Source organism: Thunnus albacares, chromosome 6, assembly GCF_914725855.1.
Source record: "Thunnus albacares chromosome 6, fThuAlb1.1, whole genome shotgun sequence".
Lineage (NCBI taxonomy): Eukaryota > Metazoa > Chordata > Actinopteri > Scombriformes > Scombridae > Thunnus > Thunnus albacares.
This window is the reverse complement of record NC_058111.1, coordinates 5,849,009-5,873,924: the sequence shown is the minus strand read 5'-3', so window position 1 is coordinate 5,873,924 and position 24,916 is coordinate 5,849,009. Positions and strand designations below refer to the sequence as shown.

At 41.3% G+C, this 24,916-nt stretch overlaps 1 protein-coding gene across 5 annotated transcripts; it reads left to right on the top strand.

The window, feature by feature from the left end:
• Positions 1–2,535: 2,535 nt before the first annotated feature.
• ccdc9 (coiled-coil domain containing 9) lies at positions 2,536–23,133 on the top strand. Of its 5 annotated transcripts, none has more exons than XM_044354189.1 (16): positions 2,536–2,866; positions 3,894–3,946; positions 4,228–4,332; positions 4,885–5,034; positions 7,579–7,995; positions 8,169–8,252; positions 8,464–8,628; positions 8,723–8,904; positions 11,240–11,301; positions 12,178–12,222; positions 14,955–15,075; positions 15,743–15,878; positions 16,113–16,662; positions 17,749–18,132; positions 18,986–19,149; positions 22,733–23,133. In XM_044354189.1, exons 2-16 carry the CDS (start codon positions 3,944–3,946, stop codon positions 22,769–22,771), a joined length of 2,607 nt encoding a protein of 868 aa, XP_044210124.1. In that variant the 5' UTR covers positions 2,536–2,866; positions 3,894–3,943; the 3' UTR covers positions 22,772–23,133. The 5 variants fall into 5 exon arrangements, with proteins under 5 accessions (XP_044210124.1, XP_044210126.1, XP_044210122.1 ...); XM_044354191.1 differs by having other exon boundaries at positions 18,983–19,144; XM_044354187.1 differs by having other exon boundaries at positions 18,983–19,149.
• The last annotated feature ends 1,783 nt before the right edge of the window (positions 23,134–24,916 follow it).

Sequence of the window (24,916 nt, the reverse complement as noted above, 5' to 3'; positions counted from 1 at the left end):
GTTAGAAATGACTAATGTAAGCTTTTCAAATTAAAAGCAGAGTTATTTGCATTCATGAGAAGACCACGAGATGAAGTTTAGAGTCAGTGGTTACAGAGCTGATCCTTTGCTCAGATCCTTCGCTTAAGTAAAAGCATCAATACCATAATGTAAAAATACTTCATTACATGTAAAAGTCCAGCATTTAAAATCCTACTTAAGTAAAAGTATAGAAGTATTACCAGCTAAATGTACTTAAAGTACTAAAGTACTTGTTTTGCAGAAAATCAGGCTGCGACTGACATGTAAAACACATTTTACTAAATGCATCGTTAACACTGATGAGTCGGTGCAAAAACAACATTTTTTTATCGTAGCTGGTCCATGTAGTTAGTTGGAACTGCTTTATAAAGGTCATCAGATAAATCCGAGGGATTGTGAGATGATAGATTGGGTAGGAAAGAAGAAAAAACAGTTCTGCTACATAAATTTGCATTCATTTATCAGAACTTTTCTTTCATATGCGTATTTTTGTGAAATATTGGAAAGTTTTACCTCAAACAGTTATTTATTTGAAACCATGTGAGGGGAAATTTAGAAGGGAAATGTCTCAAGCAACTACACTGTTTTTTTTGTAAGGAGCCAAAAGCCAACACGTTTGTGAACCACTGGTTTAATCTTTAATAATGATGCAGTGTAAGTTTATCATTATATTTTATGTTAAATTTCAATCTGAAAGGTAACTTAAGCTGTAAAATAAATGTAGTGGACTGGAAGTCACATCATGTCACATCATGTCATGTGAAGTTGTTATATATGTCGAGTCACATGCTATCATATTGGTCATTTTAAGTCAGGTGATGTTGTGTTGTGTTGAATTTTTATTATGATTAGAGGGAACCCTGCTTCTTTCTGTGACATGACACCAGTCTTATCACTGTAACTGACAGTAAAATGCTGCCGTCTGTTGTGTCCCTCCACCTGTGTCCACCTTCACCTTGGCACCGGGTTCCTTCTGTACGTCTGTTGGCGATATGATGGCACAGCTACCTGTCTCAGGTTGCACTTACCGTTGCCCTTATCAAGTGATAAACAAATCCTGTGTGGTCATCAATGTTCTGCCCGACAACAGTGTAGCTGTTTGTTTTCATTGTATCCACGGAAACTGGACCTGACAAGATAGTGTGCCGTTTTTTGTGCGTGTGTGTGTGTGAGCATCTTTGAGTAGTAGTGTCTGTCTTATGGTGTGTGTGTATGTTCCTAAACATGCGGTGCTTTTTATTCTGTTCACTTCATTATAATCAGTATTTCCAGACATATTAAACATAATAAGGAACACCAGCTGATTAAAATTATCTTCTCAGATATATCTGTTGCTACCGAAAAAAGGACAAACAGTCTTATCTCACTTGTGTGTTATTCTGTCCAGACTCATCTGTTCAAAACAGGTGGGGCATCGCAATGAAAGATAAGAGACGTCACTGAAATATGCTTTATCATGTTAAAGGTGGTTGACCCCATTAACATCTGTATGTGTTTCTGTATATTGGGAGGATGTTACAGTGTTTATGGGTATTTTTGCACTGTGTCATGTTGTGTGTGAACTGTAGATGAAATAATCAGATCCATTACTTATGTAAAATAAAGGATAAGTTCACAATTATTCAAGTCTGTCAGGTGTTCATAAGTACATTTCTTTCCAATATGGCGTATGTGATGTAATATGTTAGTGCTGTCCTTTCACTGAATGGATGTTTTAACTTATTATACAAAATACTCCTTTATAGATTTATATTATGATCATAATGTATATCATTGATTATTATTGACGTATTAACGTGTAAACAGCATTTTAATGTTGCTGCTGTTTCAAGGTTCAAAGGTCTTATTTGTCATATACAGGGTTGTACAGTGATGTATGGTGTTGCGGTGAAATGACGTTCTGGTAGCTCCATAGACTGTAATATTAGATAATAAAAGAAGAGATAAGAGGAATAAGAAGGGAGGGGCAGGGATGACTAAGGTAATTATAAAGAAAAATGAAAAGGAAGGATTTAAAGACACACTAAATGTATAAATAAGCATTAAGATATCGATAAATAACTAATGTATAGTAAAGTTAGCAGCAGGTGAGCAGGTGAATGTGCAAGAAACAGCAGAATATACAACAGTGAATATAATATATTTGTGTAAATATTCTACGTTTTGCAGGTCAACTTTTAAATTAGTACATAATATTATTTTTGGAGTAAAAAGTACAACCTCTGAAGTTCAAAGTAGGGCCTACTTTATCAATATCAGTTGGAAAAAATATACAGTGCATACATTTAGGAATGATACTGTCATAAATATACTTTTTTTTCCACCTTTCTGTTTCTGAGTGTATTGATCTTACCCGGTTTTAGGGTTTTGGTGTTAAACTGTATATTTGCTTGTGTATCATGGATATATATGTGCTAAAGTTTGGGCGGCAGGATTTGGCCTGATTACCGCAGGGTTATGAGGTCAAGTTCGTCCGCTGGCCGTTGGCGCCCTCTAGTGGATATATAGAGAACAGCCGTTACTGTCAACTTACCGTAAAATCCACTGTTTTCGGTTATCTACGTCGTTGTTTGCTAAAACTGTAAAATGTAAGATGTTGTGTAAATACGCAATAACTACTATTTTTATTAGAAAAGTAGCGGTAAACTACAGTTTAGCCTACGAGTTAAACGACGGTTAACGTTACTGTTCCTTTAAAACCACCGAGATGGGTTCATTATTTGGCAGGAAGTTAGCCGCGGCTAACAGGAAACCGAATAATGTGGGCACATTGAGGTGCAGGAATTGGCAAAGAGCAACGAGTCCTAAGATTGCTCTTTACACTCGTTACACCCCCTTGAAAAAGGTAATATAAGCAAAGTGTGACTTAAAAGCGTGTAAACGTTTACTACACTGTGGTGCCGCATGTGGTCCGTGTCCGTTGTGTGTTGTGTTTCCATCGCAGGTTGTATCGGCGCTTTGTATCAGAGCAGACATGGCTCAGTGTGCTCACATTAACGTTACTTCCCATAACATCACAGTGAAACAGAAAGATCAGTGTAACAGCCCGTTAGAGGACAGTAAGGGTCTTATTCGGTGAAATATCCTGAGCAGCCTTTGTATTGTGTATCATCCTTGCTGTTGTGGATCAGGTAACTTGTATTTGCATCCTGTTTGCAGCTCTAATACGCTTACAGAAGCTTTGGAAACGCATGAAGGATTTATTCATTTGGTGTTGTTGTCTACATACACACACCTGGCTGTAACCTCACTTGTGATTAGCTCACCTTTTCCAGTGAAGTGAAAGTGAACGTGAAGAGAGGGTTACCAGTGTGGACCCTTCAGACAGGAGAAAACTAACCAATTACTATTTTGGTTAATCTATGGATTGATATCATCATTTGTTCATTTGATGAGTCGTGTATAAATGCCTATCACAGCAAAAAGTGATGTATTACTTGATCAGACTGGTGACTAAACAAATTAATGTAATTTATTGCAGCAGAAAATAGGAAAGGAAGTTATGCTGTAAGCAACAAATGTTTTCACCTAGTAAATATATTTCAAAGATTACCTCCAGATCTGCTTTAAGAGACATAAAAGTTCAGTTATCTTGTCAAAAATTCTTTAAATTACAGGCATCAATTTTTCACACGTGTGTAAATTGAAAATTGGACTGTGATTGACTTCCAAACTATTTATAATGTCACTGAATCATGCAGATTCGTGTGAAGACAGGCTTCTAGTGTAAAACTCTGCACATACATCGTTCTGCACTGTGAAGTAACAATAAGTAATGTGTTAACCTTTATATTAAGCAACTAATGGACTAATGACTGACTGCCGTTACACTGCAGCATCATCTTCATCCTCTTCATCTTTCCCTGTTACAGGAGGAACAAGCAGTCTGCCACCTGTGTATGAAGACGAGTCAGAGGCAGCGATGGTGAGTGACTGTGAATAGTAAAGTTGGGTTACATACTGGCAGGAAGATCTCAAAGGCTGCTGTGTTCATCAAGCTGCTCTGTTCAAAGTGTCAAATGAAAATATGGGAAAAAATGTAATAGTTTCAGTTTTTTAACAAAAGCAAATAGTGTTTCTGGAGAATTATCTGTATTTTCTTAGTACTTCATGTGGTCCTGTGTTATGGAAATTTGTGTCATTTAGGACAGACAGGCCTCTTCCTCATTTGATTATTGTCTCGTCTTCCTCCTTTCTCTGTTCCAGTCTTCAGCGGTAGATCTCAAAACCAAGGAGGAGAAAGATGCAGAGTTGGACAGACGAATCGAAGCTCTGAGGAAGAAGAATGAAGCTCTGGTCAAGCGCTACCAGGTACGTAGTCTTTCTACAAGATATACAAGATATACTAGTTTAAGCACTAAATGATCACTTACATCTACTGGTCTGGATAATTATGATTATGACTGTCTTTTTTGGGTCTAACTGCAATCTACAAGCCAAGATGAGCAGTACAGACATATCCATCCATTTCTGCAGCCTGCAAAAGACTAGCCATTACTTTTTACTGCTATTACTGTATCATCTACCTGACATTACATACAGTTCAGTGGTAGATGATGTTTATGGTTTGAATGCAGCAAAGCAGCACATCCACCATATTTCAAATTATGGTATTGACCTCATTTATTGTGTCCCAATCCAATGTAACATATTAATTTTATACAATATACATACGGCTGTGAGTAGCTCCTACATTTCCTTTGTGCATCGCATCAACAGCACACTCAAAAATCACACGGACTGTTTTGGGAATTCTTAATTTTGAACACACAACATACTCCAAACGTGCTTAGAATTAATATGGAGTTTAGACACAGCTGTAGTCTCATCCCACTGACGGCCTTCTGCCACCGATGCCAACAGGAAATAGAGGAAGACAAGAAGAAGGCGGAGCAGGAGGGCATCGCCGTAACAACGCCTCGGAAGCCCCGAGCCCACGAGCCGGAGACGGACAGGAGGAAGACGGAGAAAGAAAACTTCACTGTTACAGTCGACCTCTCTAAACCGACAGGGGTAAGACCTGATCCTAAAGACATTCGTCCTCTCACATAGTTGGAAACGTAGACATAGTGAATATCAATTATAAGAGTCCACAGAAGGATCTCTCCATCATGTGGGGTTGCACAAAGGAAAAGAAGTGTGGAAAAGATAACTTCTTTATCTGTTGTAGGACGATCCTGCAGACGGAGGACGCAGCTTATAAACTCTGACAGATTGTCATTACTGTGATCAGTTTACCAAACGCACGCCTGTTAGTCTACCCATCATGCATCAGTCCATCCTCTGCCCATTTGGTGTGTTGTAGAAGCTGACAGTTGCATTTGGGAAAACTGAAATATACTTTAATTGATATACATAAAATACAGAAAACTTGTTACACTTAAGAAAAGGAGTATAAATACACATTACATACTAAATGTTTTTAATTCTATTTTAAGGATGAGATGGTTCGCACTGATCTGTTGAAAACAAAAACTGCTTTTCTTGGTTCCTGAAGGATCAACATTTGGGAGATGAGATCCTCCACCTGTTTTCACTAATGATGACATTTTGGTTTTATTCTGGCATAAAACAACACAAAAATTGAACAGTTGCAAAGAATATACACACCAAGACAGAATGATATTAATTCTAAGATATTATAATCTTTTATAGATAAAATAAACAGATGGGAAAGTCTGTTCTTGGCAAATGTAGTGAATTAAATATTCAAAAATCAGGATACTACTTTATGACACAAAAATTCTTGTAAGCTTGCCATAAAACAGTCCTGTTGAATAATTTGCCCATAATGACCCAATAAAACCAGCAATATTAAAAGCTAAACTACCAGTCCTTTACTGTATGTAGAGATACATGAGCTAAAATAGCATGAAAAACTATCAAGCTGCAGACATAAAAGTAAAATATTGTGGTGATCTTGTGTCAGACTGAGGTCTGACTTGCACCCAGGCAAACATAATACCAAACAGACTACTACAACATAACACAGGCTAAAAATATTAAGTTACTATATGGCAGTTTGTGAGACGAGGGTTTGCATCTGGTTTCTGTGTTGGTTAGCCATCCGTGCAGCTCTGCTTCTGCTGTGTAAATTTGATTAGGCAAACTTTTCTGGCAACTGTCTTAAAACAGAGCAGAGATGATTGTACCTGTTATAGCAACATAATGTTGTAACACAGTACACTAATGCTCTGGAAAACGAGCTCTGTAATGTGTTTATCTGACTCTGTATGTTCAGTTTGCTACATCTGTTATCATGTAGATGGTGTATCATATGATGACTTTCTCAACAAATGGATCATGTTGTTAACTGAAAAAAGGAGTTTCAGCTGGATATGATTGAGGTTGGCTTCACATAAAGCTTCTTTGAATGTTCTGTGAAATTATATCAAAGTTAAAAATCCATACAAATCAGCAACAGTGTGCTTGTGATTCATATAACTGTAATATTAAATGCTAAGCTATTATGCTACAGTAATATAGTTGTAGCTACAGGTCACGTAGAACAAAAACATGAGTTATCTGTCCTCAGCTTTTTACTGCTATTCAGTCGAATGATAATGGTACCAATTGAAATTTGTGGCATGTTTTTGATCGGCCCCCTGCGGGCTGCAGCAGGACAGCTGACGTTGGTGTTAATCAGGTCCGAGAGGGGATGGCGGTGTAACAGTGCAGTCAGCTCCTGCCGGGGTCCAGATTGCCTGAAAAATGACCAGTGATGATTGCAGACACCCCCCCCCGCTCCCCCAGTGTTCAACCTGCAAAGGTTACAAGGCAAAAACGAGCCTGTAAGGCAGCAGGGTGGCGTCTGCTCTGCATGTGTACCTGTCTGATTGGATATTCATTCAGGGTCAAAAGGTCAAATTTGGTTCATTAATCTGTTAAACCTTTTCTAAAGCTTGACAACAGACTGCTGATCCCTGCGCTGAAAGAGCCGCTTGAAAAACGAGAACCGATGAACAATCGCTGCCTCTCCCTCTCGCCCTCCAACACCCGCTCTCTGAATTCATCACGTTGTAGTTTTGCATAATCCATAGGGCTGATTAGTCCTTTGTATTTTTATATGGCAGTGATTCTTCAGATTGAAGAGACCGAATCTGTTTAGGGGTTATTCAGGGCACCAAGCGATTATATCCCCCATTCTGAACTCAGCAGCCTTTAACAATTTATTACCAGCCAAATGTAATTTCTAGAACAGGATGTGACGTTCAAATCAGTGATTCACAATCTGTTTTATCTGCTTTATGAGACCCATAACAAGCATCAATGCAGAGTGATGATCTAACAGACTAAAATTTGCGCTTTGGTTTATCATTAGTGTGAATAGGTTGTGCAGCATTTCACAGGAAAATAATACAGAACATATTCCTTTTTCATCGGTGCAGTTTTGTTTATGAACCCTAATCATCTTCTGACCATGCAAGGATTTTTTCTTTTAAAGGTCCTGCAGTTTCTGACCCTCATGTTGAGACTTTACTTCACATGTTGACTGAAATAAGCCAGTAAGTACGACTTAAAGTCACCGTCTGTACTGTAATAACTGTGTGTGTGCAGGAGAAGAGAGTCGTGAACGACTGGAAACCCGGAACGCCTCGCGGCCGGAAGACATCGGAGGAGAGCGAGGGCCACAGAGGGCCGGGCGAGGGCCACAGGGGACCGGGCGAGGGCCACAGAGGGCCTGGCGAGGGCCATAGAGGACCGGGCGAGGGCCACAGAGGGCCAAGCGACGGCCACAGCCCCCCCAGAAGGACAGGATCTGGACGAGTGGGTCGGGGAGGGCAGAGAGGAGGAGGAGGAGGTGGTGAAAGAGGAGGTCGGCAGGATAGGAGAGACCGAGAACACAGGACACCCAGAGATGGAGAACCCGGAGAGCCAGGAGGACAGGGACGTAGAGGAGGAAGGAGAGGAAGAGGAGGAGGAGGAGAAGGAGGAGGAGGAGGGACACCAGGTGGCATGGACAGAAAATCCAAGGTGAATGTGGATAAACTAGTAAAGTTAATCAAAGTATAAACTCACAGTGAAACTGCATTTGAAGATCTGATAGAGCAGTAGATTATGACATTATGACTTCCTGTATTTGTGAAATGATTAATTGTGATCTGTCACTAATGATGCCGCCGTGTGCTGTTTTTTTTGGGGGGCAGGAATGGGAGGAGAAGAGGCGACAGAACATTGAAAAGATGAATGAAGAGATGGAGAGAATAGCAGAGTATGAGAGAGGACAGCGGGTATGAGAGTCACTGTTCTTCTCTACAGCATTTTTATATAAATAAATTATAAGTTATAAATTGTGTTTTAGTAAGAAACCAGCTCGTCTTTACTCAGGCTTCAATATTTTAATCCTGACAAGCTGTGGTCTAAATGAAATAGAGGAAATTGGTTAAATGTGACAGAGTATTTATCTTGTGCAGTGATTACGTTTAGAATTTCTCTCCATAGCCGGATGGAGACAAGCCTATCCGTAACTTCCTGGACGACCCGAGACGTTCGGGTCCAGCACCAGACATAGACCGCAAAGAGGGCAGCAGGAGACATGTACGAAACTGGGGAGGGCTGGACTTCGACAACGTGAAGACAGGAACTGAACTGGAGAAAGAGTGGACTGTGAGTAATGTCATCCATTTGTATATTTACATTTTTATACTTCCTACTATAGTATTATTCATTTCCCTCAAACACACAAATTTCACTCGTTAAGAGTCGGAGGCCCGGTCCAAAAGGCTCCGTGGACATGACCATGTCTATGACCGGCCGGGAGAGAGCAGAGTACCTGCGCTGGAAGAAGGAGCGCGAGCAGATCGACGAGGAGAGACTAGCACGCCATCGCAACGCCACCGGACAGTGGAGACGAGAGTGGGACGCACAGAAGACGGAGAACATGTAAGATGATGTTTTGTTTTGTTTTGTTTTTTTTTTTTAAAAATGAACCTTTATTTAACAAACTTTCTCTAGTGGCATCTAGTGTTGAGGTTGCAGATTGCAACCAACTAACCACCCTTCCCTCTCCAAGTGTGTAGGTGGCCCACCTCAATGTAACAACAAGCCAGTGTTTGGTTTGTCCATTCTGGGCTACTGTAGAAACATGGTGGAGGCTTTGACCGCTCTCCTGTGAGCTGTGCAGTTGTGTCCGAACCATCAAGCTCAACTGAATCGTAGGATAAATGCGTTTCATTCAGAGATCTGGCTCATGGGAATGAAGTAGTACTTTTCTGAGTTTACAGTTTGTTGTCGTCCATCCCTTAATATTCCAGTCAACTAACAGAAAGTGTTCAGTACTTCCAGACTGGGTATGATCTCCTCATACCGGCCTGTCCGCTGATCCGGCTCCCGTGGGGGATGCGCTTGACCAGTCGACCATTGCCAGCCAAGTAGAAATCCTTCCCGGCTGGAGCTTCTCTAAGGAGAGTCCTGAAATTAAAATCCAGCAGCCGTTCCACATGCGATTTCTCAGATGACGCATAAACTCTCTGGAGGCGGGCGCTATGCGTAAGATTTGCTTTTCTCCGGAGTGCAGACACTTTCTCCTGGACTGGATGTAGTTCCACTTTAAACTTTCCTGGTTCGTGTCCTCTCGCCTGGATACGTTCTGCAGCAACAGGATTGGACGCCGGATCGCAGATGAGGCCTTCATGCAACAAATCTGTCACTTAAGCCATCAAATTCTCATTATTGTCTTGTGGTAATTCAATTATTACCAGCAAGACATCGTCATCAAATAGTTTCCTCCGGATAGCTTTTTTTTTCCATTAATTTTCTACTCTAATCATTTCCACTCTAGAGCTCAGAATGCCGACCTCTTGCTGACTGTTTTTCTAGCTCTTTCTTCAGAATATCTTGACTTTCTGAGATCAGCTTCTCCAGCAGTCCACTCAGACCGTCAACTCAGAGCGCAGCGTCGTTACTCACTGCTGTTCACTGTTAACCTTCATAAAATCACCTGAAAATGACACCAGGCTGCTACAGAATAACCACACACACCTCTACACACATCAGACTGGTTGTTTATAACTCGATGTTCTGCCTTTTTGTGAAGGAGACGTCAGGTTAGCGGGGCTCATCAGCCTCTTTTCCAACTTTCTTTTTAGCAAAAGTAGCATCTCATGTTTTATCCTTGAGACACATTATGATTCAAACGCTGTTGTGTAACAATTACTAAACTATGTGACCATTTACAAGGTGAGATACGTTAGAATTATTGCTGAAATAGCGTCGGTCTGATGTAAACGGCTTCAACAAATAAATTTCTTTATTTTTTATTTCTTTCTTTCATTATTATAGCAACTAACTGATGGAAAAAAACCTACTCCATCTGTCTTTGGCTGCAGATTTGTGGTGATGTGTGTTCGTGTCGTGACGCTCTGAACCATCCAGACATTTCCTGAAGAAAAGCTTTCCACTTGTTGAGCTGTCTTTATCACGTTTAACTGTGATCGGCACAACTGTTTCAGAGCTATGAGACCAGTGATGTGACTGGCTGAGAGACCGTTTATTAATCACCACACCCGCTGATCTATATTCACTCAGCCCTTTTGCACGTTGTTGTCTGTAGAGTCTATAGGTGAAAACTACAAGTTTGAAAATGAGGAAAATCTGGGTTTGTTAGAAAGTAGTGAAGTTAGCAAACCTTCAGGCTACATTAGCTGCTACTAGCATTACACACTTGAATCTGTAAAGTTGAATGAATCGAGTCTAGTTACATTGTGGGTAGTGTAGGCACCAGGAAGAAGAATTTGTGAAAACTGTCCATCATCATTCCAACAATGTTATAAGAGTGCAAAGCTAAATTGGTGGAGAACTCTTTTAACAAAACCAGAAAGCACTCTAAGTAATAAAGTAATAAAGAACAAATTGAGATTGAGAATCAGATGTGGATATTTTAAAAATGTGTTTGGTATATTGTAGCTAGCTCGATGTTAGTAAGTGAGCCAATTTTCCTCTATCGGTCGGTGTTTGAGTTTAATCTGCGGTGTCTCTGGTTTGCTGTCAGCATTAAACATAAAACTAAACCTAAACACAGTATGTCGAGTCTCCTGCTTCGTCCTCATCCTCGTCAAACAAAGACAGGAGACAGAGAAGAGGTGAGGTCAATGGAAAATGTGTGAGTGCCTGTCAGTTGGGATGAAGATGATGACCGAGTGTCGTGACGAGAAAGACACACACATATACAGTGTGTGTGTGTGTGTTTGTGTGTCTAACCCTGTGGCTTTTTTCACAGGTTCAAGGAGGACCCATATGCAGCGGCAGAGGGCATCACATCAGAGCAGGGCAGCAGGAGAGGCAAGTCACCCCCACACACACACACACACACACACACACACACACCTCTGTTGCTGTGGTTACACAACAGCTGGTAGGACTAGGACAGCAGCAGACTCTCGGTCACCTCCATCCCATGTCTCCGCTCTTCTGACAGCGATGTCTCTCCCGACACCGTCGTCACTCACACACACACACACACACACACACACACACACACACACACACACACACTGTAAACACACATCACAGGACACAACACCGTCTCTCTCCTCCAGCTGATTAAGGCTGTTATGTAAATGAGGGTTGATTAAGCTCGTTATGTAAGTGCTCAATGTATTTCCCTGGAGTTCAAATCAACCTCTTAAGCTGCGGTCGTGCTGATCTTAGAGGAGCTGTCAGAGGGGCCCCAGTTTTCATTTATAGCTGCTAACTCACTCTCTTTCAGGGAAATAAAGGTAAAAACAACAACAACAACAAGAAAAACCCAGATCAGTCCCGACCACTATAAACCAGCTGTAACATATTTCAAAAAGATGCACAACTTCCAGTATGAAGGCTTTGTAATTAACCATTTCCCACTTCTAATTGTTGTATAATTTCCTGATAAATCAGTTAAAGTATAAGATGTCAAAGATAAAAGCTGCCCATCACATCAGTTATGTCTTTAAATTCATCTGACATGCAGCCAAAAATCCACAAAATAATTAACTTTGTCTTAGTAGCTTTATTAAAGATGTTTACATGGTTATGATGGCTTTATATGTCAAACATTGCTCTTGTGGACAAGGTGTTTTTATGTGTGTGTGTGTGTGTGTGTTTGATGGCCGTACTGTACTGTAATGTGTTTCTGTGTGTGTGTGTGTGTGTGTGTGTGTGTGTGTGTCCTCTCTGCAGCCCGGGGGCGTAACTTTCGTACAGAGCCTCGGGGCAGGGCCTCAGGTTAGACAACAGCATGGGACTGAGATTAAATCATGTGTGCTTTGTTCCATTTGTGTGTCTGTCCGAAGCACGACGGCTGCACCCAAAACCAAACTCACCCGCCTGTCAAACCATTTCATCAACTTAGTCCACCGTTCAAATACCATTTTTTAATAGTAGTTTGCACTTCTGTCCTCACAATCTGAAACTTCCTAAAGGTTTTAAAAGTATAAAAACATCTTATATTTTAATGTGCTACATGTCCAGTCTTTGCACAACATATGCAAATAAATAGAGGATATATCATGAAAAGCAATCTACTGAACACAGCTGTACCTTTTGTTTCTTAACAATACTTTAATAATAATTCCTGCTTTATTTTTACTTATTCTACCTTATAGTATTCCCATTTTCTGCTCTTAGGTTCCCTAATAGGTCTAGCTAATTATCTTAAAAGCTCTTACAAAGTCTTAAATGTAGCTTTCGGACACTTGCAAATACTCTGGAATTGGGCCTCGCTCTGCCCATTAAGCTACACAGACTCCACGTTAAATTTCAGCCATTTGTCTCAAATTTGTGTAAAATCAGTCAGCTTGTTCCCCGACCGTACAGACTGTTAAAGTGAAGGTTTAACCTTAACCACAGTCCGGTCGCTGTCAGGGTTTTGCTTTGGAGTTGGGTGAGCATCTGTAAGGATTTGCTAATCTTCCCTTGAGGCTGGCAACGCTTCAAAAGCTTCTGACTGCACACACGCTGACCTCAGGATGTCTAACAGTGTTTGTAAATAGTTCTCGGTGTTTGCGTCACCTTCTCTCACTACCTCTTGGGTGATGTTTGCCCTTTGGATGGCCAGTCAAACCACTATGTGCAGCGTACCAGCTCCTCCTGTGTCTGTGCTGCACTGTGAGAAGGTTCAAACAAAAAAACCTGAGAATTATTTTTAACCGCTGTTCACTCCTGGTTTCTTCCATTTCCCCCCTTCTGCCTGACTGTAACTGGAGTGTATATTACAGATTATGGCATTACACCTGCCCCACATTAAAGCCTGCACTCGCTTTGGCTGTGTGTGTGTGTGTGTGTCCATATTGTGTGTGTGTGTGTGTGTGTGTGTTTCGTTTCTCTCCACCATTTCTAATTCGTTGAATGACTTGAGTGTCCTCTTCACAGCCCTGGGCTGCTCTGTTCAATCTCCTCATCTTCATCCTCTCAGTTTTTTTTTCTTTTCTCCTCACTGATCCCTTCATTTCTTTTGTATCTTTCTCTTTCTGACCTTTTTTTTTTTTTTTATCACATCCTCCCCTCCTCTTCCTCTCTCCCCCTCTTCAAGCTCTTATCCTCCTCCCTCTCCACATCCTCTCCCTCGTTGGAGCTTTCTGTCTCTGACCTTTCTGTCTCCTTACTTTCTGCTCTTCTCCTCCTCTTCTCATCATTCCTTAACTTTGACTGCTTTCCTGTTTAAGTCTGCTTCTCTTCCTTCTATACTTTTCTTCATTCCTCCATCGTCTGCTTGTCTGTTCTGTTTATCTCACTCTAACTACTTTTTATTTACTTCACTTTCCGCTCTCAACTGTCACAATCTTTCTATACTAGCATCTTTTCTTCTCCATGTTCCAACATTTTTCTAATTATTCATCTCTTTTCCTCCATGATGATGGTCTTTCTTTTTGTAACAGACTGATTATGACTGAAAAAAAGAGAAAATGACTCTTATTTCTTTGAGAGGGTTTATTACAATATTTCACATACATAATGCACAAACATTTAAGGTGGTATTCAAAATGAAAGTTTCCAAAAGCTCAGAGGATTTAACCCCTAACCTGAAGTTTTCAAAAATGTTGTTGCCAATTGGGTGCCCTTATTTTTTTTTTTAATCAGTTTTGTTGTTTTCTGCTCTTTTGCCATCCCTAATTATAATCTTTATGTCAAAACAAAATAATTCACCATGTCTGAAATGTATGTTTTGGCTCTTTTCGGCTCTCTGTATTTAAATCTTCCCCTTTCACGTACAATGAAGAAACATGAGGAACCAAAATCTGCAGAAGCTCCTCACCCTCCCTCCTACTTAAAGCCATCCGTCACCCACAAGCTAACAAGTTAGATGTTTGACATCGTCTCAGAGTTCAGATGGACTCTGCAGCAGTTTGACGCTGCAGTTGACCAGGACGACTCTGATGTTACATAAGACATCGAGTCTCAGACTGCAGCAGCAGAAAGAAGAGAAACAGACGGAGGGATGAGCAAAATATGGCTGGAGACTGTTTTTCTTTTTACTATTTATTTCCTTAAATTTCTCAAATATGTTTATTAGAGACTAAAGAGAGAGACTTAATTTGTTTGACTCCACTTTCATGTAGATGCCGCAATATTATAAGTTTATCCAAGGTGAGGTCATTATGGTTCATGAGGAAAAGTCTTGGCTCAAACTGGTTTGATAATTCTCTCCCTTTTTAAAAATTGTGATTACGTCTTGTATTTTTCATACATTCATATATTGACACACAGTATGTGCCTCATCTGGTTCATGCATTTTGGTTCCTGCCTTTTTAAAAACTTGACTTGCATGTACGCATCACTTGTTGCACGATATCTCGGTCATTTGAGCAGCAACTGTGACCACGACAAAGACGCGTCCATCACTTCTTTTCACTTCTCTCAGCCCCTCTCTTCTGTTATTTACCCCCGCCACCTTTTAGTAATTCTGAAATGTTGTTTTGCGATACCTCATTTACACTTTCCATCAATATCTCCTCCAGACGACAGTAAGCGACCTCCTAAAGCGCCGACATTCGGCGACTTCCTGTCCCAGGGCAGGACACAAGGGCCGCGAGGGGAATGGAGCCGAGGAAGAGGAAGAGGACAGAAACAGAGCTACAGGTAAATCTGACTTCGTATCGCATCGTCACTTTCTCTCCTCTACCGGGCGTCCAAGTCTGCTGTAGAACTTATAACCTTATAGGAGACAATACTGTTGTCATGAAGCAACTAATTAATTTCAAGGTTGGTTTAAAGGTTTAGCTTTTATTTTTGATTATTCTTCAGTCTAAAAAATGTTAGAAATGTTAGTACAACAAACGCTCATCACAAGAGTCTAAGATGTCATCTTTAAATCAGTTGCTTTGTCTGAATGGTGGAGATTTATTTGATGATTTTTACTATTTTAATTTGATAAATTACATAAAACTATTAAATTCTTAATATTATTATTATTATTATTGATGTTGATTAATTTTGTGAGTCGACTAATGTTGTTATATTAATTTATATATATTATATGTAATATTTCAGCAGAGTCTGTTAAATTACTAGATACTCTTCTTATTAATGATGTTTCAGTTTGTTGGTCTGTTTTTGTGACTCTACGCTGCACCAAAGCATCTGTTGTCTGTTGTTTTTCACCCACAGAGGCACTGAAACACTTCACTTCACAAATCTTGCTGTTAGCATGTTTTTGTTGTTGTTTTCTTCCTTGGTTTATAATATTGTTCACTGCTTCTAATGTCGTGTGTGTGTGTGTGTGTTGAACTTGTGACGTATCTGACAGCATGCATGACAACCGCTGGGAAGGAGAGAAAGAAGAAGAGGAGGAGAAGGAAAAGGGGGACAAGACAAAGAGAGAGGAGAAGACTAAGAAGAAGGAGAAAGAAGAAGAAAAATCCAAACCTCCCACCGCACAGAAGGTAGAGAGGAGCTTCTCTTGGATTAATATTGCAAGCAAAGTACCTCAACATTAATATACATTACATACATGTTCACATTTGATAAATGTTTCCTTTTACAGTCTCGGTCTTGCTGAAAATTGATGATGAAAAATTCTGAAAAAAGATTTCACAGCCATCATCTCAATATAGGTCAATATAGGTCCAAACTCTTGTCTAGTGCTTTTACAAAAATCTCTTTCCGTCTTCTCTCAGGTGGAGGAGAAAGAAGGAGACGGAGAGGAAGACGACGAAGAATGGGAGGACGCCAGCGATGGAGAAGAAGTCGACGAAGGAGTGGAGGAAGGGAGCAACGCTTCCGAGGGAGAAAACGACTCCAGGGGCGACGAGAAGAAAGACACCGGGAAAGAGAAACAAGCCACGAGCAAAGACAACTCCCCTACATCTCCCAAGCCTCGTTCTCGAACAACATCGGCGGGAAGCCCCAAAGAGCAGCGGACCCCGAGGCCGAAGGTCCACATCCCCTCCCCGACGGCGGTGCAGGAGTCACCCGAGGGAGGAAAACCCCTCAGCCCCTTCTCCCCGCTGGACGGACACCAGCCCGTCACAGACTGGGGGGAAGAGATGGAGATGCTGTCGCCCCGGAGCAGCATGGGAGGAGAGAGCCCACTGAAACCCCCCAGCACTGAGGCCAGCCCCTCCCAAAAGAAGGAGCAGCAGCAGCAGAAGGAGGAGGAGGAGGAGACGAAGAGTGAAGCTGCCACCTCCGATGAACCTGCTGAGCCACAGAAAGAGGAGGAAACAGGTAGGAGCAGATACCTTCACTGTCTGCAGTGCTGCGAGGTGATGCTGCTGTATGTTGTTCCTCTCACTTTCATTTCACAGCCATATTAAGACAAACTAATATCCCTGATGACATTTAAATTAAAGTATTAAATTAATCAGAAAATAAATTAGACTTGTCAGTTGAAGCCTTTCTCAGAGAGAGTTTTATTAAGAGATGACCGGGGTCAACATGACGCTGCACAGACACCTCTGAAGAACAATTAATCACTAAATATTTTGGTCTTCAAGTGTAATAAGTTCTCTTTTTTACTAAACCTTCCACAGTGTAAATAAAACTTGTAACTTGGCAGTGTGTAACTCATTTTTTAAAACGTTATCAGGCTCATGCTGTGTCATTAAATTATAGGTTTTGTCCAAACGTTGTTATTACATGTTGAAGTCTGATCATCGGCTCTGTTTTCTCTCCACTTATTAAACTGGTTCTAATCTCTGATCTTTGGCTTCACGTCCCTGAGCCGTCAAATAAACGGTCGGTATCAGACTGTCGGCTGAGCCAGAACTGCTGCCGCATGTTGGCTCATGTTTTCTGCTCGTACAACTCAGTGAATTTCATTTGAATTCAGACTGAGCTCTAAGATAAGAAGAGGAAACGTTGAAAAGTGTTTCATGTTTCAGTGATTCAGCACGACCGACAAAACAACACAACTAACACACGCTGGCTCTTATTTCTCTCCGTAGTTTGTTTTGGACGGCGGTATGCACCCAATAGTGGGTTATCTTCTGTTCATAATGGGTAGAATGACACTGAAACTAAAACCAGTCGACTGATATCAACATCTGTCTCTCTCTCTCAGTCAGTCTGCTCTCCTCTTGATCTCACAACCTCTGGATAGAAAGTTGATTGGAGAAGAGAAATGTTGTTTATGTAGCTCTCCTCTTCTGTCAGTTTGATTCATGTGTTCTCCGCTGCTTTCCTTGTGTCTCATCTTTCCCTTCCTCTTATTCTCTCCATCCTTGGCGCCTCATCCACTCCCCTCTACTTTATCCTTTCCTCCCTCCTCTCCTCCCTTTCTGCATCCCCTCCTCCCCCTCTCTCTCTTTGTAGCCATAGAGGTTTCCTCGTCTCCAGAAAAGACTAAACCCCAGCAGACTGTGATCGTGACAGAAGCAGAAGAGTCGGTCCCCACAGACTCCCCGGCTGCACCGCCATCTGACCCTGCACCTCCATCTGACCCTGCACCTCCATCTGACCCCGCACCTCCATCTGACCCCGCACCTCCATCTGACCCCGCCCCGCCATCTGACCCCGCCCCGTCATCTGACCCCGCACCACCATCTGACCCCACACCACCATCTGACCCCGCCCCGTCATCTGACCCCGCCCCACCATCCGACCCCGCCCCACCTGAGGTGTCTGACTCTGCTCCCTCTGAGGTCAGTGAGGCTTCTGTGACGGTGGACCAGGATGCACCTGCTGCCCCTTCACAAGGTAAAAAACAAACAAAACACAAAAAAAACACTACACAGGTAGAGGCAGGCATCATCCAAGACGCATCCATCATCACGGACAATACTGTACTCAGACTGCAAGGAACCTCAGTGTGATCCTGCAAGACAAACATTACAGTAATATCTTTTAGCTCCTGAACAAACCAGGAGGATTTAAACATTTTCTCACCAGGGAGGGAGGCGGCACAGGTGCACCTCCCTCCTCGACAGAGCCCCTCTACTGCTGCTCCTCCTCTTCCTCTGGACGATTGGCCGCCCTGTCGGTCCCCGCGGTCCCTCAGTCAAAGGCTCCGCTCTGTCCCGGCACCGAACACGCTCTTAGTTGTTCGTTTGAGAGGAACGCACTTTGTTTTTCATGACATTTAGCTCTTGTTCTTAATGGAAGTCGAATGCCTTTCTTGAAAGCCACTTTGGAAAAAAGCAAAATTAATCCAGAGTAATGTAATTATCACACTTTGTTTAGTTTCAGTAACAGATTGATGACTTTGAAGACTTATCAGACGCCAAAACAACACTCAGTGGTTTATGATACCGCAAGACAGGATTTGACAACTCTGGAAAGATATCACTGCTGCAGTTATTTTATCTTTTCTCATGAGAATAACAAAGTAAACAGTTACAAATGAATCTAGCAGGAATGTGCACTTGAACATATTTGATAGGCCAAAGCTTTGCCTTTTTTTATTTTCAAGCAGGGTTTAAGCTGAACACTTAAAAATGAACTAAAATAGTTCAATAAAATACATCTTGACTGATACAAACTATTGGAAAAATCACTCGAATAGCTCGGACACCATCATGTGCTTTTTCTCTCTCTCTCTCCCTGCCAGCAGACGAAGCGGACACCCCTCCCTCTCCCGCCATCCTGGAAGCCGAGCAGAGCTCCTCTGAGCCAGCAGGAGAGAAAGATAACGACCCAGCGTCCTCTGAGACCGACGCCGCCGCCGCCTCTACAGCAGAGACAGCCGAGTCCTCAGAGCAGCCTTCCTCAGGTGCGGTCCGTATCACTGACTTTGAGACGGTGTCTTACTGTAAGAAATCCCCCGCGCACCTCTAATGTCCTCTCACGCTTCACTCGTTCTCTCGTCAATGTGCCGGTGTGATATTCCCCCCCCCGTCTTCATGCTTCTTGTTGTGGCTCTCTCGCTTTTTTCTTTTCTTTTTTTTTTTTGTTGTTGTTGCTTTTTTTTTGTTCCTTCCACTGCTAAATAAATAATGACGTGAGCTGTTTGGTGGCATGACAAACCCCAAAGATATATTTATACACTCACAAGCCTGGTTTTTTTTTTTTTTTTGGATCATCTAACACAAGCTTGTCACAGCACCACTGCCTCCTCCCAAAACCAATCAGGACCCTACTTCCTGTTTGAAACTCCTCCTGTGATGGACTGAAAGTACTAACTCCTCCTGTAATGTTGCATTTACTCCTTGTGTGGTGTCTCCTCCTCCTCCTCCTCCTCCTCCTCCTCCTCCTCCTCCTCCTTTTTTTATGTTTCTGTGTCTTCCATTTTGGTTTCATCCTTCTGTGGCTGTAATGATGAAAACGCTCACAGCGCTGCATGTCCTGCTTTACCGAACCTCTCGTTCTCTCTCCTTCAGTTATCCGGATGTTTAATGAAAGTCTGTCTATGAAAAGACTGATGTGAGGAGAGAGAACGGGAGGAATCACTATCAAATGTGACCCCTTTTTGCTTTGTGTGTAGCCTGTTTTCTGTACGTTCATGACATGTTGGGAACCAGATGTTGTTCAGCCAACATGGACGACAACATGAATCTGAGCAGAGCCAAACGAGAGACACTTTCTCTACACATCAAATATTATTCTGTTTATTTTTTGATTTCTGACCAGAAAACAAAACCTCACAGGTTGAAACGTGAAAAAAATATGAATCAGAACTTTTTCTTTGGTTTCTCTGCACGGCTTCACTGACCATGTTGGCTTATAGTGTGTTTGTGTCTGGTGCTTCTTCTTCTTCTTCTCCCCCCCTGTATGTCTCAACTATTTCCCCTGATGAAATACTTTTGTGAAGTTGTTATTTATCCCATAAAAAGCCTTTGTTGTTGTTATTGAGGGTGGTGCAGTCGTAGATTCAGCCCGAAAACAAGCGTTTCCTTGAAGTTCTACCGTATGATATCACCACTCGGTGGATCGAAAGCACATCACGGTACCAAAAATCAATCATTAGTTTCCATTCTCGGTAGGAGGCACTCACTCTGGTTAGAGCTGGTGTTCTTATAGAGCCCACGGTGGTTTAAAATGAGCGACGTGAACACACCACAGACTAGAGGAGGATCAGCTGCTCTCCTTACAACCACTTAGCTTGTGGTGGTTTCACTTTAGCTAATGGCTAAGTTTAAAAAAAAAAACAAATAATTTTAGGTCAACTTGCTCGTAGGCTTCATTGAAAACCCAGTTAGCTGCTTAGAATCACAGAGTATAAACATCAGACAACAGATCTTTGGTTGTGAAACCACATGAGAACTGAACTGAGTCTTTCTTTACAGTTTTAAAACCCCTGCAGTGATCCATCGTGGTTGTCTCGAACATTAAAATTGATAAACTGTAGACCAGTAGACTAATTTGACCCTAATTTGTGAGAGATTGAATGTTCCAGCATATTCTAGGTTGCTGTTAAAGGGTGAAAGGGTTGAAGCTGGTTTGTGGTTGTTTGAACAGGTAGAGCTGAAACAATCAGTTGATTTAATCAATAAGTCAACTGGCAGAAAATTAATTTGTGGCTAATTCAATAATCAGTTAATTGTTGGAGTCAATTCTAAGCCAAAAATAAGCCAAACATTCTCTGGTTCAGCTTGTCCAGTTTAAATATTTGATCCTTTTCTCTGTCACATGAGAGTAAACTGAGTGTCTTTGGGTTTTTGACGGTTGGAAACTTTCTGACATTTTATAGACCAAACAATTAATGGATAAAATAATCGAAGTTAGTTGCAAGCCTGTGAAAGTGTCCTTCACCACAACAAACTGGCAGTACATGTTTGTCAGTCTGTTGTTTACTTACACGCTTCAAGAGACGTGAAACATGTTGAAATTCTTTTTAAATTCTTAGTTTTTGTTGTTCAGCAGAACAAGGAAGAAGCAGATGAATAAGTTTTAATTGTAAGGAAACGCTGCTATTGTCTCCTTCTGTTCTTCGGTGTAAAAAGCTCTGATTGCATTTACACTTGTCCTGATGACTCATTTGTGATAAACAGCGCAAGTAAGATGAGCTCATGTGGGCATTGTGTGTGTGTGTGTGTGTGTGTGTCGGTGTAAGTGTGTAACAGTGTAGTTGAGTGTGTTGGTGTCAGGGTGGAGATCAGGAAACCAGGGAAATTAGAGGCACAATTAAGTTTTTTAAAAGGCTTTTCAGAGGAAATGAGCTGCGGCCTGCTGGACAGATGATGGTGCAGATAGAACGGAGCCCGTTTGAAGTGCTGAAGTCTTGATTGAATTAAATCTTGTGATGTTTCTGAGGCTCCACAGTCGATAATCTGACTGCGGATGGAGATGAATGACGTGAATCGTATGAAAGTACCCGGAAAACACTACTTTCAAAAACACTAGAACTGTTCCAGTGATCTTGTGTGAGCATAGTGAGAAATGTCAGTCTGACGTTCAGCAAAGAAAAAGTATTTATCCTCCTTTAACTTCATCCAGAGTGATACATGATGTTTACAGGTGAACTTTCACTACTTATTCAGCTATTCAGCATGAGATTAAAATGACATTTTTCACTTTAAGTAATTTTCCATATACATGTGTCATATTTAGGGCTGTAACAGATCATTAATCAATCTAGCATTATTTATTTATTGATCCTTTTATTATCTTAAAATGTCAAAAAATTGCAGAAAAATGGCCGTCAGAAGTTACCGGAGCCTAAAAATGACCCAACAGTCCAAAGATTTTCTGATTTAATAACAATTTAAACTGAGACAAGCAGCAAAACTTCATATTTGAGACACTGGAAGCAAATATTTTGCATTTTTTGGCTTTAAAAATAAAAATTACTGTCAGTTAATTTCCTGTTGATGAATTGATCTTTTCAGCGCTAATCATTTCCCTTTTTTAAAAGCCACGTGTTCCTACATAAATCTCCTCGCTGTATATTTGGAGAATCATCTCACAAAGAGCCTTTTAGTTCAGTTTAAAGTAAATACATTTTATGACAGCATAATGTCATATTCTTATCGAGGACATGAGATCAAAACGCCAGTTGTGACTTAAAGATCAGGAAAGCGTCGGTGCACATCCGCTACGTGAAACAGTTTTTGCAGCTGTGTGACTTCAGTATTGATTATCAGGCACTTCGCATGTGATCATTTCTCCCATTTAGCAGTGCAGAGTAGCTGAATGGGCAGAGTAATGACGGCGGTAATGCTGCTAGACTCCCAGAACCCCCCCCCCCCCCCCCGGGCCTGCTAAAATGTGCGCACTTATGGTACCGTGATGTGCTTTGGACAAAAGCATCAAACACAATGAGACAGGAACACACACACACACATATGTATAAGTTCTTGGCCACCATGTGTGACACCCCCCCCCTCCCCTGCACCACCACTTCCTGTGTTTGTATCAACAGGCTGAAGCTGCCGGGAACAAAGGGAGGATGGAAGGATAAAAGGAGGAAGAGGCGGACGAAGATCATCACACTACTCATCACTGGAGTGACCATCACACATCTTTTAAAAAGGAAAAAAAAATAAGAGAAAAAAGACTAGACCATCATGAGGAAGAGGGGACTGTGCTTTGCCACCATGGAACCGACCTCGTAGGTTCACAGCTCACTCGTCTGTCTGCCGCAGAGCTGTTCAAGTCTTTTTTTTTTTTCGGATCAATGGGTCTGATCACCTCTGGCCGCCATCTTTTGTCTCACTCTATTTAATGAGATATTAAAATCTCAGTTACTGGTTTTCAGCGCTGAAAAAGGTTAAAAAAAAAAAAAAAAAAAAAGTTTTACTCTCAGAGCGGAGTCTCTAGGAATGAACTGAGCTTTGTCCTGTTTTGTCCAGAGGATCACATGTATAAAATCATAGAAGATAGTTTAAAACACACTGAGAAAAAAAATCACCTTTCAGAACATCAGACTTTTAAGTTTATGAATCGAGCCGTCGGCGAGCTATGAGGAGAGTTTTAGGTTGCAGCGCTTGCTCATTAAAGGCTGATCCAGTCTCCTGCGAAGGCCTCTGATGACGCCCCCGATATAAAAACCAAGCTGTTGAGCCCGGCACGACCGCAGAGACACCAGGAACCAGTAAGATCCAACACTGAGCCCAAACTGGCCTGACGTCAGATTTTAAAACTCTTTCAGCTGACCGGTTTAGATGTCCGCATCTTTTTAGCCATTCTCACTTCACTTTAAGTCCCCTATTTAATATTTATAAGCAGTATATAAAAGTCAATAAATGATTTATAACACACTATAATGCAGTTGTTAGCAGATATAAGTGTATATAAGTAAATGACAATATAATAAGACACAGTTGTAATGATATAAAACATGTCGTCATAGGAGAAGTTATAATTGGTGACGAATACTTTACATTAATAAACATGTGAAAGTATCTTTTATATCTGCTTATAACTACATTTATAGTCTCATAAATAATTTATTAAATGTTTGTATCCTGCTTATAAATGATAAAGAAGACTTTAAAGTGTCCGCTCGGCTGTCAGACGCGGTTTAATCTCAGTGTTGGTTGGAAAACGATCACTTATTCGACGATTGATCTGATTCACTTTGTGTCTCATTAATGCTAGCTTGTTAGCTAGCTAACCTTAGCATGTGGTGAGCTAGCCACCATCTCTCCTGTTGTGAACACTTGTGCTCTAGCTAGTTAAAAGCTGCTACCAGGAATATTAAGTTAGCATTCATTGCTTTACCAGTTTTGCCTGCTGGCTAATTAGCTATTAGCTACAAACTACGGCGAGACTTTTCGTACAAACTACAATTAGAGATAAATCTACAACATCAGCCTGTTAATTTTATCGAAGGACAATTCTGGATGAATCTACACCCACAAAAACTATCTTACTATCGACTCCATCTTTTATTATTTGCACACAGTCTTTCTGAAACTGGTCACCATGACGAATTTGTCTTTCTAACTTTGAAAGCTTGTGTTTTTTGAGTGAGTGTGGCGGCCATCTTGTTATTATCACATCACAGTGATCTGGGCTCCATTAGTCTCCATAATGAACAGATGGGTTCCCACCCTGCAGCCTGCCCTGCTCTTTGCTTTCATTTTGTGGCTTTTAATTACTTTTTAAAATCGTACACGGAAATCCTTTTTAAAATATAATCCATATCCGACCACGTTGACTCTATTTTTTTTTTTTAATAAATCATGAGAGGGAATACTTTTGAAGACATCCTTAAAAAATGACAAATTCATAACCTGACTGTTTACATGAGCCTCACTGCAGGTAATTCATGATGCTTTAAGTGTAATTTATTTTATGGTTTAAATCAGAGCCAGCTGTGCAGGCTGGCGTGTGTGTGTGTGTGTGTGTGTGTGTGTGTGTGTGTGTGTGTGTGTGTGTGTGTGTGTGTGTGTGTGTGTGTGTGTGTGTGTGTGTGTGTGTGTGTGTGTGTGTGTGTGTGTGTGTGTGTGTGTGTGTGTGTGTGTTGCAGAATAACTGACTTCAGTGATCCGGTCACAGACGTTTTGATCGCTGTTCTCACCCCGGATTAACTCACAGGATCAGGAAGAAACACCATAAAACCTCTGAATCATCATCTCAAATCGATCAAAAAACCAATTAT